The sequence below is a fragment of the Mastigoproctus giganteus genome, chromosome 7 (genome assembly GCF_048544385.1).
Source record: "Mastigoproctus giganteus isolate SK-2022 chromosome 7, ASM4854438v1, whole genome shotgun sequence".
In the NCBI taxonomy this organism is placed as follows: domain Eukaryota; kingdom Metazoa; phylum Arthropoda; class Arachnida; order Uropygi; family Thelyphonidae; genus Mastigoproctus; species Mastigoproctus giganteus.
In genome coordinates this window covers 134,621,381-134,639,088 of record NC_143581.1, presented here as the reverse complement: position 1 = coordinate 134,639,088, position 17,708 = coordinate 134,621,381, and the positions used below count along the sequence as shown (strand labels likewise).

The following is a 17,708-nucleotide window of genomic DNA, read 5'->3' as shown; positions in this document are numbered from 1 at the left end:
TTGGCTAAATACGTGTAGCTCACTGCCGATGCATTCACCGTGTAAAACCACGCCTAGGGAATGTCCATTGTGTGCTGCGGCAATGTCTGTAGCGCGCTGAGATGGCTACAGTACTTAGGCTGTTTATGATTCAATTCGGCTAATTCAATTCAATTCGGCTGTGGCAACTTAGCCGAAAGTGATCCTAGAACAGCCTTTTTTAGTTAGGTAACCGGTGGCGGAACTGAGATCGTTTTTGTACTACCATAGTCGTCAATAGGAGTTGACTATCTGTGCATTCTCTCCAAACTGGGTGGACAAATGCCTGGGTGTCGGATCCAATAGAAGTTCATCAATGAACTTCTATTGGCTTTTTCCATTCAATCTTAGGTGTGGGCAGCAATTTCCACCTTACCAGAGACTCTGGTTTCTACCCCCATCCCCTATAAAAAACAAAACAAAACTGGCAGATCGACCATAGACCTGCAATTTTTGGATATAATGTACATGAACAGATGAATTAGTTTTCGGTTGGCCCGAATATGACAATTTTCTTTGTTTTTGTTATGGTTGTTGGCTTGTTGCCTCAGTCGTCAGTGTTACTTTTGGTTCAAGTTGCTACACTGCGATATAGATATTTTAATGCATCGTTAGGCGTCTCTGCAATCAAATGATTGATGCGGGGAAGTGCTTGTAGCAATATGACTGTAGTTAAATTAGTCTTGATGTCTAAGTGTATGATGCGTGTGTTTTTTGTATATATTTTCTATAACGTGCGAGGTTTAACTTCTAGGAGCTAATCATACTCATTAAATGGATCAAATCGAGGTGTAAAGAAAGTATATTTTGGAGGAGTAATATTTTTGGATAGTCAGTTTTTTGACAGTGTGCATGCCTTGGAACTTTTACACCGGTGTTGGCGGTTGCATCCCAGTACCGCTTCCTTCGGGTAGAAGATAGGCTTAACGGTGCTGCGTCCAAATATGGCGGATTATAGGAGCAGCATATCCCGTAGTCAGGGTAAGATATATCAAGTGAAATTATTTATTGAATTCACAAGTGGCTTTATAAAGAACACGCATAACTAACCCGTGGATTTCCGTTAATGGCCATTTATACTGAAAGATGTAAAATTAGGCTTCGTAACGATTTTATGTAAAATTAGATATATGGTTTTGCATTTTCACGATAAAACATATCAAAACTTCAGCATTGCCTAATTTACATCCACGGTGCTTGAGACTGCAAGATTTTACGTCTTTAAGAAAATACACATTTTTGTTTTTGTTCACGCACCCAACCCCAGTGAACATTGTTCATCTTAATCTAAAATCGGAGGGGGGGGGGATCACATGGTCTTGGTTCTGCAATCATCGTGGTTGTATGACACCCTTACTAAGTTTGCCGAGTTCTTAAATTCTGTTATTTTTTTCTCATGCTTTCAGAAGTGAAATGCGGTAAGATATTTTTATTTATAACTACATATAAAATTGTTACGCAGTATTTAATGAAACTTTTTTTGTTTATTTTGATTATTTATATAACTGCATCTTACTGGTAATGTATTCTTGCCTTTAGGTCAAACATAACTTCCCATCTAGAATATAAATAAAATGTAAGTTAGTTGAGCTTGAGTATATATAGGCAGACCTCGCACTTACGACACAATTGGTTTCTGGCAATGCGGACGTAAGTTTGTTTTCCCATGAAATCAGCGTTAAAGATTTGGCTTTATGTTCCCATCTCAGCGGCATGAAAATTTATTTTTATTGAATGACCTGTAATATTGTACTGAGACAAACTTAAGAGCAAAGGTTAATGTAACTTGTTAAAGACTGATCTTTTTATTCTAATAAGCATGACATAATGACATGGAAAAGCATCACAAACCTGAAGGAATAAAGTATGTACTTATGCCAGAACTCTTCCTCCCTGCTCATGTTTAAGATGCTCATTTTCTTGTATTATTACTAAACTTAAAGGACCACCGTGTTTGATCTTGGATCCAAATGGTAAAGTTTTTCAGCATCAACAGTGTACCTTACCTACTGCTTAGTTATTGTTGTTTTGATTGGAGCAGAGTGGAGCTTGTCTTTCATGATTGCCACCATTAAATATGACAGATATCCAAGGTTAAACTGACGTTTCAGGTGTTTCACCTTTGTTTAGAGTGCTTAACCTGTGAATGAGGAATGCCATTTGTGGGTTAAGCTTTGTGCAAAGTTTGCCTGTCTTTTAAATAAAAAAATATATTTATCACAGGTGACGTCGGTGTCAATTTTATTATTCTTCATTTAATTTGTTTTGTTTTGATCTGCATCATTAAGTGTGTTGGAATTGAAGTAGTTTGGCCATAAGAAAACAGATAAAATAACCAGCATTATCTCATATATTGGAATACTTTATATAAGGTGTGCCTTGCATGTGACTTGTGAATGTGATTTATTTTGAGATTTCATACAGAAAATTATCTGTATGAAGCTTATGTTATTTGAAAGGAATTTGAATAATTGTGCTAAAAAAAAAATGGGTGATTTTTGAATGATATTTTGGCCTTTGTTAGCAAATTTCATTAGTCCTGTTTGACAAATGGAGTACCCTGGCCATTTATCTATTTTAAAAAAAAATTAAATTTTCACGATAAAGAAAAAAAGAAAAAAAAAAAGAGAAAAAAAGCTTTATTTATTAAGTTTTATTTTAACACTATGTCCACAGTATTGTTAAAATAAACGATGCTATCAAAATGTCAAGAGTTTTGAATTATTTCTGGCTTACTTTTAGTTTATAAAATGGTATTATTTATGAGAACTTGCCCAAAGACTTAAAATTGGCATACTTGTCTATGGGATAATTATAGCATTTCTTAGAACCATTTTCAGTACTTGATTTTCTCTTATGAGCCATTTTTAAGAGGCAGATATATTAAAAAAAAAAAATGCAGTTTTTCTCTGTCACAGTGGTGTCATACCATAGAATAAATGACTTGCAAGTTGAGACTGCCAAAAAAAAAAAAAATCATTGGACAACTGTTTGGTAATAACCATTTTTCATGGATTTATCCTTTTGGTGCAGAAATCTGATTTATGTATATACACATTAATGTGTATATACATAAATAAATACACATTAATGAAATAAATAGTAATAATCAAGACAATAAACTGTTTTATGTATTGGCCTGGCTGAGTGTCGTAGGTGTGAATGCTGAAGCATTTACCTTTATAAACCTTGTCCCAAGAATCAATTTTCATATTATCACTGAAGTGTAAATGTTGGTGAATTTTTTCAAATTTATTTCTACTCATGGATTGGCTAACTAAATGTTATAAAATGTTATAACTATAATACTAAATATATAACTATAATAGTAAATGTTATAAAAATGGGCTGTTGTAAGGTGAGGACTGACTGTTTTAACCCATTATTGCCCACTGTATGATTAATCATATGGCTTACCTTACTGCAAAAAAAAATATTAATTAAAAGTACGTGAATATATTTTTATTTTCAGATGGCATTTATTTCTTAAGATTAATAACTTCCTTATATTTGGTAACTTTACATTCATAATTTCATTTAAACATATTGCTAGTGGGGTTTCTTTCAGTAGTAATTTTGACACAGTGGTCTTAACCTGGCCGACGGTAAGTTTTTATATTATATATTTTAAACGATATGTTTGTTAATGCTATTTTGCAAGTTTTTTTATTCATTATTCATGCATTTTGGATGTGAAATAGGTTTCATAGAATAATATGAAATATTATTCATAGTGAAATATGTTTCACAGAATAATATTTTGATTGCTTTAGTTTATAGAGTTTTTTTTTTTTTTTTCTTGTGTATGATAAAACATATGCTGGGAAGTAGTGTGTACAATTTCAGTTTAATCCATATTTTTTCTCATTTATAAAATTAGCTGCAAATTTTTATTCATTTTGAGTTTCTATCTCTTTGTACTTTTAAAAGCTATTGACAGCATCAGAGTAAGTCAGAAAAATATTTTTCAAAACATTTCTGAATAAATTTATGTATAACTTTCTCTTTTTTTCAGCTAAATCATGTTTGTTGTTGAGAGGGATGCAGAAGAAATATTGAATATTTTAGAATCTCAAGCGCATTCTGAATCTGTCATAACTTGATGATGCAGAAGAGCTTGAATTCATCCTCTATGCACCAAATGATGGTCAAGATTCTGATAAAGACGATGCTGCAAGTGATGGTGAGGAGACATCATCAAGTCTTAAGAGACATTGGTAGAGGTGTACTTTCATAAGGAGCAGAGAAAAGAGTTCTTAGTAAAGATTGTAAAACAGATGTTGATGTAGACACTGAATTGGTTTTAGATTACCATTGTTTTTCAAAAAAACAGTGTCCAACAGGAAAGAAAAACCCCCGAAAGTGGGTTCCTAATACTTTAGAAACATATCCCCCAAAAGATCCACAATTTTTTTGATCTGTTGAAGATCTCTAAGTATTTTGGGATCCTTCTTTTGTCAGGATATAATAGAGTGCCATTCAGAAGAATGTACTGGGAGACTCGGTGTGATGCAGATAACTATTTAGTTAGCCAATCCATGAGTAGAAATAAATTTGAAAAAATTCACCAACATTTACACTTCAGTGATAATATGAAAATTGATTCTTGGGACAAGGTTTATAATATTAGGCTTCTATTAGACCATTTGAATGACAAGTTCAGTCAATTCATTGAGCCAGTGAGAAGAAATTTCTCAATTGATGAAGCAATGGAGACTTATTATGGGTGTGAAACAATTTATAAGAGGGAAACCTATTCGCTATGGATTCAGTAGTCAGGAGCAGGAGTGCAGTAGATCACTCTCCTTGAGTAGACTAGGGTTCAAGCCCCTGACTGCTAAATATGGTCGATCTGCTAATCCTACTGGACCAGCGTGGCAGATTATGGTCCATTTCCCTCAACGTGAATTGTTGAGGAGGCTTCCATCCTGCAGTGGGTTGATAATGGCTGCAGTTTACCGTTTTTTTTTTTTTTTTTTTTTTTGTTACTACACCTTAAAGACAGTTGTAGAATAGATGTGCTGATATTTGCATTTAGCCAGCAGGTAGTTGATTGCTGGAACTACAAACTTCCATCAGCCATTGTGGAAGTTGTTAGCTTAAATAAATTCAAGTAGGAACTGGACAAACTTTTAGAGGAATGGATGTGTGAAATGAAATTGGGGTTTTTTTTTTTTTTTTGGCTGATGCTACATAAGCTTGCTTTCTTGCATCACATACCTAAAGAATATTTAGTCAAATTTCATTCCTATTCTGGTGCAGGGGACAACATGGCAGGAAAACCTCTTGGTTCTTCAGTAATATAAAGACTGCTTGGGCTTTGTACCTCAGGGATTTGTATTTATATGTATAATTACTTAACTTCCCTTCCTTTGATGGATACACTCTCAAGCTGTGGTAAATTTTGTGTTGGAACCATTAGAAATAATAGAACAGAGCAAGCTCCTTTACAAGATCTAAGCAAAGCTTGAGCAAGGTACTTGTAATGCAGTTGAAGAAAAAGCAAGCAGAATTACTCTTCTAAGGTAGAATGATAATAACCAAGTGACAAATTTGAAAGAAGAAAAGATTTTCAATGTAGGAAGCTAAGCGATGGAAGAAAGCAGAACGAAAGCAAGTAACTGTGCCTCAATCCAATATTGTGAAGTTGTACAACAAATGGGATTGATTTTTTTTTTGTCAGCAGCTGAGCACAGTCATCAACAATTGAACTATTGACATCAAGTGGACCAATGTGATTCATCCCCTTCCTTCTACTGTTAATATAAGTAAAGAAATCTATGCTGCTTTTGTTGGCTTACGTAACCTCCTTTGTGACTTGATTGCAGACTAATTTATACATACCATAGGCTTCTGGAGCATCGAATAATTTATATGCATCCCATGGATTTTTCTTCCCTGCCATGTGTCTGTATAGTTCATCTGCCATCTATTTTGTTCTAATTCTTGTACTGTATTTCATAGTTGGTAAGAACAGCCTAGTAGCTTCTATGATTACTTCCCTTAAAGCTTTCCATTCAGAATTTGTTGGTAACATCATTAGTTGGTCCCTTGTACAGAATATAAAAACTGTCTGAATCCACTGTAGTCTCCTTTGTGAAAGCAAAACCCTTCCCTTTACCCTTGATGGTAGTTACATTTTAAGTCAATTTCTCATCAGTACACTGTTATCACTGTTGCCTAGTGATTCTTGTCTCTTCAGAATCGTAATGCAAGAAGAATCTGCTGATAATCAGATCAAAAGTATTGCTCATTCTTTTTGCCTCTCTGACGTGCTGCTGCTGCTGCTGTAGAAACCAGTCATCCTATGAATCCACAAAAGGTTTGGTAGTTTGAGAATGACCAACCCACAAGTACCATTTGTAAAGTTAACATCTCCATTATAAGGCATTCTGATTTACTGGCCCAGTCTGTTTCTCTGTACAGTTGTTCATTGTACTCCTCACTGTAATTATGCCTGTAACACTCCCCTCATTTTTTTTTCCAGTACTTATGTCAGTTCAAACTGACATTTAACTGCCCACCCATGTCAACTGGATGTACTGCCTTAGATCTTATGTGCTTCTTAATTAAGAGGATAACCCCTCTCACCTTCCTATGCTCACTCCCATCCACAGGACAGGATGGGCATTCTGTCCTGGGAGCTCTGTACTGTCCTGCCCTTCAACCAGGTGGGTGCCTTTACTGCAGCCAACCGGGCTAGCCGAGTGGGTAAAGTACCTGCCCGGAAACCCAAAGGTCGCGGGTTCGATTCCCGCCTCGGGCTTGGATCAAAGTACTACAAAAACCTTGGGAGGTGCAATATGGCCACAGAAGCCGATGCGCCAACAACTACCAAATCAAAAATCAAAAAAAAGCCTTTACTACTGCCCCCCCTCTCTACCACTACCAATTCCTGTATTCCCACTACTACCCTCCATCTTTCACTTTTTTTTACTGTGTTCTCCCTGTATGTAGCCTTGCCTACCACAGGGTTTACCCTGCCAGTGCTTTACACTCCCTACTGCCCGGCTCGCCTCCTTGTGGCTCTGGACAGTAAACTGGAAGTATTTTGTGTGAAAATACAGGCTCCTAGGCTAAGAAGCCAGATGAACAGCACAACTAACACTACACAAACACTCACTGACCTGCATAAATCTGGCCTTTGCAGAGTTTTTTATTCATCACGTTGCTTGATGTGGAGTTGGGGGAAACCCCAGAGCTGCATTACAATTAACAGAATACACAATGTCCTTTCTGTATGCATTGTTATTCTCTATATTCAAATTCTGCATCCCTTATATTTGAGTGACATTTAAGTTTGATATCCGTACAATGTCTATGTTTGATGACTTGACCACACTTCAAATCCATCAGATTTATTTACTATGCTCCTCGTGTTGGTGTACATGCAAGTATATTGGAGCCTGTTCTTACCCTTAATTATCCTAACACAGCTCATGTATTTTCTTGTTCCATGATGACTCATAGTAGGCCTTGATATCCTCAGTACCTTGCTTACCGGGCTGCTGCAAGTTCTGCAAATAGAAGCAAGCTGCTGCAAGAATCTTCTGCCTGTAGCTATTGTTAATCTATTAATCTGTGTACCCCTCAAGCAGTGTTCTGACCCACCTAATGCTATTTCGATAGCATCAGCAAATGTTCTTGTATCCTTTCTATTTAAGTGTATCTCATCCCTGTAGAAGCAGTCTCTCCTGTTAACAATATAGACAATGTCAAGAAAAATTCTACTCCATGTGCCTTGCACAATCTATCCATGGCTGAACTGATTGAGAAGGCTCTAATCATATACTCTCTCTCTCTCTCGTGTCATGTCTGGCCAGAATTGCAGACTTCCAAATTTAACTCTATCTCGCAACTGTTTTTTCAACGACTTGTACTTGTTAAGTAATCTTCTACTATGTCATTAGTGCCAATATGTACAACAATATCTCCTTTTGTGCCCTTAAAAGATGATATCTGCTCTACAACATCATCAACTTTTGCCCATAGCAGTACCTTTCCTATTTTCCTGTCAATAGTCACTGACAGCAACTAGCTCTTAGGTGTTTCTGCTGAAGTGCAAGCTCTGGTGTTGAGGTGGGCTGCTACGAACTTTATGGGTGCTTCAAGTTAATGCCTTTAAGGGCATCTGCCCTGTTTCCCCAAGCTCTCATAAATGTCTATCAGAATGCTGAATTGACTCCTAATATCCTCACACTCTTTACATTGGACACAAAAAAAGACATCACCCTTGGCAGTATCATTTCTGTCAATTTTAGTGTGAAAACCTACCAGATGCCATTATCAAAGAAGAAAGAATTGATGTAGAGTAGTCTTTGGTTATGAAATTGACAAGTGCAGAAGAAAGTCTGAAATATAAAAGTTATTCCAAGTCATTCTTGACATTTTAATAATTCTTCACATCAGTGCCAGTGACAGAGACTACAGCTAGGTAAAAATAAAATAAATAAAAAGGTTTTGAAAAACAAAAAAAGAAAAATAACCACCAAGCTATAAACAAAAATTGTTCATGTTAATAGCTCAGAGTTCAAGTTCCATAAGAAGCAGTGACATTGTTATAAAAAAAACAAAAAAAACTTTGACTTAACATTTTGGAAGGGAGCATAGTTTGCAACAGTTTCTTGAAGCAGTTGTAATCAGTTGATGCCTAGAGGGGAACAGGTATCCTGTGTGTTATCAGACACTCAGCCTAAAACACTGATGGATCCAATATCTCTCTATTACAGAAGATTTAGGAGAAGTCCGGTTGGCCTGCCTCCCTAAAATCCACTCATGCACACCTTCTCGATGGTAAGCCCTGTTACGTCACTTAGGTGGCAACGAACGTGTAGAGTGGTTCTCTTCAAGACGCCTGGTCAGCGTGAAGAGGAAAAGACCAAACCCTCCAGCAATGAGAGCACAACAATACAAATGGCCCTCAGTCCTCAGCAGCTTTCACTCTCCCTCTTACGGCAGCGAGAGGATCAGAGTGGAAGCAGAGGGTGCTAAGAATCTCTGGGTACAACCAGGCTGCCAATCACGGAAATTGAACTTGGTCTGTTATAACGTACGATCACTCATCGGTGAAGACAGGATATTAGAGCTGGAAAAGGAATTAGAAAATGTGAATTGGAATATCATCGGTTTGGCTGAAACAAGAAGAAGAAATGAATCACTTATAAGTTTATCAAGTGGAAATCTGCTGTACACCAATGGAAACAGTGAAAGGAGTGAAGGTGGAGTTGGGTTTCTGGTCCATAAAGATTTTAAAAACAACATTTTGGAATTCAAAAGTACATCACCAAGGGTGTTAAGACTAATACTCAAGATTTCTAAGAGGTACAAGCTAAATATTATAATGATTTATGCACCAACATCGAGCCATGATGATGAAGAGGTTGAAGAAATGTACACTGAAATTGAGAGTCTTCTAGATGAGCAGAAAACCCACTACACTATTATTATGGGGACTTCAATGCTAAGGTTGGAAAAAGGCAAAACAGCACAGAAAGAGGAACTATAGGAAATTTTGGAATTGGTGAAAGAAATAAAAGAGGTGAAAGACTTGTGGAATTTTCAGAATCTCAAGGAATGTCAGTAATGAACACTTTTTTCAAGAAAAGGGTGAACAGAAAGTGCACATGGAAGAGTCCAAATGGATTAACAACTAATGAAATCGACTTCATCCTCACTAACAGAAGATATATTGTGAATGATGTTACCGTCCTGAATAAGGTAAATGTTGGAAGTGATCACAGAATGGTAAGATGTACACTTTGATATAGATGTAGGAAAGGAAAAAACTGACTCGAGTAAATAATACAAAGGTCTTTGAGATAACAGAAGAGGAGAAAAAGCAGTATGTACTGGAACTTAAGAACAAGTATGAGCTTCTGCAGACTGCTGAGGACCAAGATATCGACGAGGAATATTACAACTTTTTGAAAGTGATAAAGCCCAAGAAACCTATAGGGAAACAGGAATCCAAAGAAGAAACAATTAGTCAAGAAACACTTGTCATGATGAACCAAAGACGACAAATGAAGAGCAAGAAAAACACTGACAGGGAGAAAATTGAGTATGCTGAGTTATGCAAAGCCATTAGAAAGAGACTCAGAGAGGACATAAGAAGATTTAACACAAGAAAAGTAGAACAAGCATTAAGGGAAAACAAAGGATTTAAATCAGCAGCCATGAGCAGTAATACAGAAAGACAAATGATACTGAAACTGAAGAATAGCGATGGTGTACTTATAAACAGCAGAGAAGGCATAATTCAAATAGCAGAAGACTACTATAGAGAATTATACAAGGAGCGAGGCAATGATACCAGCAGTGGGGAAGATGGATTGCAAAGTAGCAACACATACGACATACCCGATATTCTTCCTGATGAGGTAGAACATGCATTGAAGAAAATGAAGAATCGGAAAGCCCCGGGGGAAGATGAAGTTACTGTAGAGTTGTTAAAATTGGGAGGAAGAGCCATAACACAAAAACTCACAAGGCTCTTCACAAAGGGCATTCGAAAAGGTGCGATGCCTAAGCAGTGGAATAATGCAATCATAGTTTTGCTGCATAAGAAAGGAGATAAATCAGAAATTGGAAATTATAGACCAATTAGCTTGTTATCCCACATCTACAAGTTGTTCACAAGGGTCATTACTAACAGATTAGAAAGAATACTGGATGAGAATCAACCGAAAGAGCAAGCTGGCTTTAGGACAGGATTCTCAACTATGGATCACCTTCACGTAATATCACAGCTAATGGAGAAAGCAAATGAATATAAAACACCATTATGCCTGGCATTTGTGGATTATGAAAAGGCATTTGACTCCATACAGCATAAGGCAATGTTTTGGGCACTGGAAAGACAAGGCATAGATACCCCATATATTATGATTTTGAAGAAAATATATGAGAGTGCTACATCCTTTATTAGACTAGACAAAGACAGCAGCAAATTTAAAATCGAGAAAGGAGTTCGACAAGGAGACACAATATCTCCGAAGCTGTTTACTGCTGCCCTTGAGGAAGCTTTCAGAAGATTAGACTGGTCGCAGAAAGGAGTCAATGTGAACGGAGAGTACCTAAACCATTTACGATTTGCAGATGACATTGTGGTAATAAGCCACGATCCCAAAGAATTAGAGGAAAATCTTAATCAGTTATGCACAGTTAGTAAGGATTTTGGACTAAAGATGAATATGGCTAAAACAAAAGTAATGATGAACAAGTATGCCACGGAAAGGGAAATAATGATTGAAGGAGCAGTAATTGAAAAGGTGGAGTCATATACTTATCTAGGACAAGTTATTAGCTGTAATAATGATAAATGGCTGGAAGTCAAGAGAAGAATAAATTTTGAATGGATAGCATTCAGGAAATATAGTCACAGACTGAAGAGCAATATCCCAGTTTGTCTGAAACGTAAAATAATGAATCAATGTATACTCCCCACCATGACTTATGGAAGTGAAACTTGGGCACTCACCAAAAGAATGGAAGAGAAGCTAAGAACTACACAGCGAAGAATGGAACGAATTATATTGGGAATCAGACTGTTAGATAAGAAGAGAAACACATGGATTAGGCAGCAAACTCAAGTAAAGGACATTCTTATCAAAACTAAAGAACTAAAATGGTCTTGGGCAGGACACATAGCTCGAAGACATGATGACAGGTGGACTAAGAAAATAACAGAATGGTAGCCAGAGCTAGAAGAAAACCTGGAAGACAAAGGCGGAGATGGATAGATGAAATTCATGAGTTTTTGAGTAGTAAATGGATGGCCAGTGCTCAAAACAGAAGGAACTGGAAAGTTGCTGGAGAGGCCTTCATCCTGCAGTGGATTGAAAATGGCTGATGATTATGATGCCTAATACATAATCCAAACAAATCCACAGAGAGAAAAATCTTAGATAAGCTAATGATTAAAAGCATACTGTGCTAGTGAATAATCCTATTGCTATATTTTAATATGTAATGTTGTATGCTGTCAGTGAAATTTAATTTCTAGTACAGTATGAACTTAAAAAAACAAAAAAAAAAAAAAAAACCCTGCTTTTTTCAAAACATCTCCTGTTTTTTCTCTCAGGAGAAACTCTTATTTGTCTGTTTTGGCCGAAAAACCTTGTTTTTCTTTTTCATACAAAGTATGTAACCCTAAATTTTTTTCCAATCAGTTAATGCATTTTATGCAATATGACTTAAATAAGCAGTCTATGCTTATTTACATCATGTGCATAAATTGCATTATCAGATTGGTAAAAAAAAAGTGCAGGTCAGTTAATAACTGAAAACTTTTACTATATGTAATCAGTATAGAAATCCATCACCAAATGCAGAAGATATATTCCTGAAAAGTAGTGTTTGGTAAAATCATGGAAAGATTAAGATCCTATAGAGCAGGGTTTCTCAAAGTGTGGTCTGCGGCCCGGTACCAGTCTGCGAACAACTTATTTGAAATATATCTTAATAGAACTATAAGAAAATTTCCTGAAAAAATGAAAATGTAGTAAAATACCAAATACCCAGTTATACTAAAAATAATTGTAATGCTTTTATAATTTATTAAATTTATGTCTACGATGCCTCCAGACCACTCTGCTCTTAACAAAAAAAAAAAAAAAAAAAAGTGGCTGTTGCACTCATCAATTTTATTATGCCATGTAATTAGCATGCATGTGTACATCTTGCATCTGAGGTGACAGACTGCCTGTGTCACAGAGTAGTAAGGTTACTACTCTGTAGTTATCTTATTACTCTGTGGCCTGTGTCGTCTCTTACAAACCATGCCACAGTCATCAACAGTGAGGGAGAACTCTACAAGCGGAGTGTACATGCCTATTGTTGTCTTATTCCTTTTCGTTGCTGTTGCCTGTGAAGTGATAAATTTAATACATATAGTATTAAACATTTTTTATTTAAATAAACATCCTGTCATTTTTAATATGGATAAGTGGTTGAAGAAATGTACACCTAACAAGTCAAGTGATGTGCAGCCCAGTACAAATAGAGATAATGGAAATAATATTAATAAACTCCCTGGTAATGGGCAGACTGACAGCATGGAAAAGAAATCCAAAACCTCTTGGACAAGGCAGTATTATGAAGATTATTTAAAATTTGGTTTTATGTGTGATAACCACATGCCATTGTGCATTATTTCGCACAATGTCCATGTGGTTTCATGCATTCATTTTCGACAAATGAATGCATGAAACCGTTGAAACTGAAACGGCACTTAGGTTTTGTGCATCCGGAATACTCAAATAAGCCAAAGGAATTTTTAATTAATAAGAAAAATGACTATATTTCATTTAGGAAAAGTTTTGTAAAGACTGTTTCTGTGAGCTGTGCAATGAAGACTTGGTTATAGCTTCATATGAAGTTGCAAAACTAATAGCAGAGATAGGATACCCTCATACTATTGGTGAAAAGTTAATACTTCCCACACTAAAAGTAATTACATCTCTCCTTTATAAAAAGAAAGAAAATCAGCTGCATTTACTCTCCTTATCAAATAATATGGTGAAGTGTAGAATTGTGGAAATGGCAAATAATATTGAAACTCTCATAAAGCACATCAGAGCTGTTAGTTTTTTCCCTTTACGATTTATCTGGCATTATCTGCTATGTCTTTTTCTTAAAGATATATCAGATAATGTTAATTTAATGTGCTTTGTAAGGTATGATTTTAAGGACACCATCAGTGAAGATTTTTTGTTTTGTAAACTCCTACCAACAAGAGCAATGGCTGAAGAACTATTTAAGTTAATCAATAATTATATAACTTAAAGTGGAATCGATTGGAACAAATGCGTGAGATTGAGTTGTGACGGCTCCCGGTCAATAATAGGTTCCCATACAGGACTTTTTCCAAGGGTCCGAGAGGTGGTTCCTGATTGTGAATGGGTGCATTGTAGTATTCACAGAGAAGCATTAGCTGTAAAAAAAAAAAAAAAAAAAAATCCTGTTTTGAATACAACTATATAAATGCCCTTTCCTTGAATTCCAGAACCTTTACTACTTTATGCAAAGAATTAGGAAGCGATTATGAACATCTATTACACGGTGAAATTCGATGGTTATCAAGAGGGAATGTATTGAAATGAAGAATGTGTACTTATTGTTTTTGCAACATCCTCCATAGCAAAAAATGCAATATTTGAATTTAAAGACAGGTTTAATGAATTTAATTGGATAAGGCAGTGGTGTCCAACCTTTTCCCATACTGGGCCTGTATTCAAAGTTAGATTTGTTTCAGGCCGCACAGAGTGATTTGAGAAAAAATTGTCACATTTTCTGTATCTTGTTACTCGTAAAAGGAAGTTTTTTATTTTCATGTTACCGTTTTTTATTTTCAAGCTATATATCAAAAAATGCAAATTCCCAGCACTTTTATGTGCAGGAAATCTGTCAGTGGTTTATTTTTTAGATTTTATTAAAATTATAGAAATGACTTTTTTTTTTTAAATATTTACTTTTGCTTTTAAATGCTCATTTTAGAAAATTTACAACCTGAAAAGAATCACTGCTTTTCAATATTAAGGTGAATAAATATATATAATGATAAACCTAAAATTTAAATATTCAAAAATTTTATTAAGTACAGTACACAATAACATTTACTGGACAAAACTTAATGTTTAATGAGATGATTGAGGCTGGATATTTTTAAATAATTATTAAAAATTTGGTTGCAAATTTGTGACGCCAATCTCAATACATAATGAAGATTATGTCCTGATGATATTTCTCGATGGAGCACCAGGTCGGTATTTCTCCACTTGTTCTCAAAACCTGCACTCCTGAACTTTTATTCTATGCCACCTTATTCACTTTCTTATTCCAAAGGTGTTTTTCCTTCTGCTTGGAAAATTGCTCATATCCAGCCAGTTCCTAAAAAAGGGTGACAAATCTCTCCCATCCAGTTACTTCTACTCTTTCTAAATTAATGGAGAAATCACTTAACCGTCAACTATTAAACTATATAGAAATCTTCCATCTGATCAACGATCGCCAGTATGGATTCGGTCAGTGTCGATGCACAGGTGATATTCTGGCCTATGTTACCAATTTATGTACAGATTCAATGGAAATTTCGGTGAAACACAAGCAGTTGCCCTTGACATCTCAAAGGCTTTCAATCGTGTTTGGCATAACGGTCTTCTAAACAAGCTTCTATCTAATTTGCCAACTCTTTTTTGTAATTGGTTATCCAGTTTTCTCTCTGATCGCTCACTGAGGGTGATGGTAGATAGCTCTCTGTCTTCTAACTTCTCCACTAATGCTGGTGTCCCCAAGTTCAGTTCTCTCCCTCCCTCCATTCTTTTCTTCTTGTATATTAACGACCATCTTCCATTGATTGAAATCCTATCCATAGTTTTCACTCCACTTTCCATTTTGATAAACCTTGCCCTGTTCAATCAGCCTCAACTTCTTGAAAATCTACTACCAATTCCTTAAATGCCGATCTCCAGGTAATTCTCCAGTAGGGCAAAGACAACTTTGTTGATTTCAATCCATCTAAAACTCAGTCTTGTCTCTCCCAAAAAGGATTCTTCTGCTCCTATGCTTATCTTTGGTGGCACTCCGATTTCTAGATGATATATCTCTTTTGGGGATTACTTTGACTTCTAATCTCTCTTGGCACGAGCACATTACAAATATTGCTTCCTCTGCATCAAAAAAACTTGGTTTTCTCTTTTGCTCTCGGCGTTACTTTTCTTCCAAACAGCTGTTTGGAAGAAAAGTAACCTCTGTACCAATTGCAAATCCCCCCTACCATGGTTCCCACATCTGGGGCGGTGCCCCTAAAACCTCTCTCAAGCTTCTAGTTTCCATTCAGAAGAGGGCAGTTAGGTTAATTAATGACTCCTCTCTAACAGTCCCTCCACTCGCTGTCTCATAGACGTACTGTTTCTGCTACATGCCTTTTCTACAGATACTTCGATGGGCACTGTTCTTCTGAATTGGCTTCTATAATTCCTGTTCTCTCTTTCAAAACAGTCCGAACACGTGCCGCCACCAGCCAACATCCATTTACTGTCCAACTTCAAACTCACAGAACTAACTTTTTATCTTCCTCTTTATTCATTCAACTGCTGTTTTCTGGAACAACCTTCCTTTATACGTATTTCTTGAAAATTACAGTCTGCAGAAGTTCAAGTCTAATGTCAACAAATATCTTCTTTCGTCTTCTCAACCTCCAACTCATGCACGGTACTATAGGTTCTAATACCTCTCATGTTTGGGGTTTTCATTAAAAAAAAATGCTCATCTGTTATGCTGTTTCTTTTTAAATATTTATTTCATTTTACGAGTGAAGAAAAATCTGCTTGCAAGCATACGTTGATCTGAACAAAGTAGTCATTTTCATGGCATTTTCTTTTATTAGCGGAAAATCTTCAGCCTTGTAGAATTCAAATAGTTTATTTTTGCACTCTATATACTTATTTTTGAATCATATTTTGACTTGAAGCTCAATAATTTCAAGTTGCAATCTGGGATTGTAGTTTTCAGCCATAGAAGTAAATGGGTTCTCAAACAAAAGCTTATGTTTTTTCATGGGATTTTATATCAGAAAATCGACTTTCAAACTTGTCAAAAAGTAATTGTAATAACGAAAGGCAACGATTCTTTGGGAATGTGTTTCTCCTCTAGCTCAGTACAACATTGAAAATGAACTAAATTGTCTTGCTCAACTGGGATTTAAATAACTTATTCTGGAATGATTTTATGTCATCAAACAAATCAGACCAATTTTTCTTTCCCTTTTAGTTTTAAATTAAGAGCATTTAAATGAATAGAAATGTATGTATGAATTGCAAGATTAAACAGCCACTCCATATTTGATAGGTGTTTTATTGGTTCCCCTTTTCTGTGTTGAAACATTCGGTGTTGTTTCAACAGCCACATTAAGGCCATGTGATCTTGTAAAATTTACAGTTGTGAAATAATCGCATTCATGATGTGTTGGAGATCCAGTACTTTCCCATAAAGAGCTTCTTGGGCTGTGTCATTTACATCAGTATTGTCATCCAGTGCCACACTAAAATATTTCATTTGTTTTATGTTTTCCAAAAGTTGTTCGAACAAATTCTTTCCAATATCTTCTATTCTTCGCATAATTGTTTGTTGAGACAAACTAATATATTGTTTCATTGTTCGTTTTTCCGGACATATTTCTTCCACAACTTTTAACAAACAGTGCTTAACAAATTCACCATCATTGAATGGTTTACTTTCAAAAGCGATCAAATATGCAACAAGATCCAGAAAATCTTGATAACTGGCACATACAGCAGATTAATTTCTTGACTGATTCGTTTTCAGTATGTTTTGTTATTCGTTTTGTAACTTTGAACACTTTTCTTTTCGCAGCACTCCTTTATGTTGATCATGAGATTTAGGATTAGAATCAGTGTCGTTTTAAATTATATTCTTTAAACCTCACACAGTCTCCTGACATGCCAAACACACTGCTTTTTCGTGGTAATCAATGAAGAAATAGCCTTCAGTCCACCTTGGATTAAAAACATGACACCAAATTGAATTTCCCCTTTTGGAACATATTTAAGAATGATCTTTTTTAATTCAGTACAAATTAATTCAATGCAATGAACAAGCTATATCAAAAATGCATAACTGTATTTAGCGTACATATGATGGCAGTGAACCACATATACATGTTTGATACA

At 35.8% G+C, this 17,708-nt stretch overlaps 1 protein-coding gene across 4 annotated transcripts in view; it reads left to right on the top strand.

The window, feature by feature from the left end:
* Positions 1 to 666: 666 nt before the first annotated feature.
* Positions 667 to 17,708, top strand: part of LOC150083211 (dual specificity mitogen-activated protein kinase kinase 4-like) — a 516,656-nt gene continuing 499,614 nt past the window's right edge. For all 4 annotated transcript variants that reach the window (XM_090377917.1, XM_090377916.1, XM_090377915.1 and 1 more), the window contains exon 1: positions 667 to 999. In XM_090377917.1, the coding sequence (XP_090234043.1) occupies positions 963 to 999 (37 nt within the window). In that variant the 5' untranslated portion in view covers positions 667 to 962. The remainder of the gene's footprint in view (positions 1,000 to 17,708) is intronic.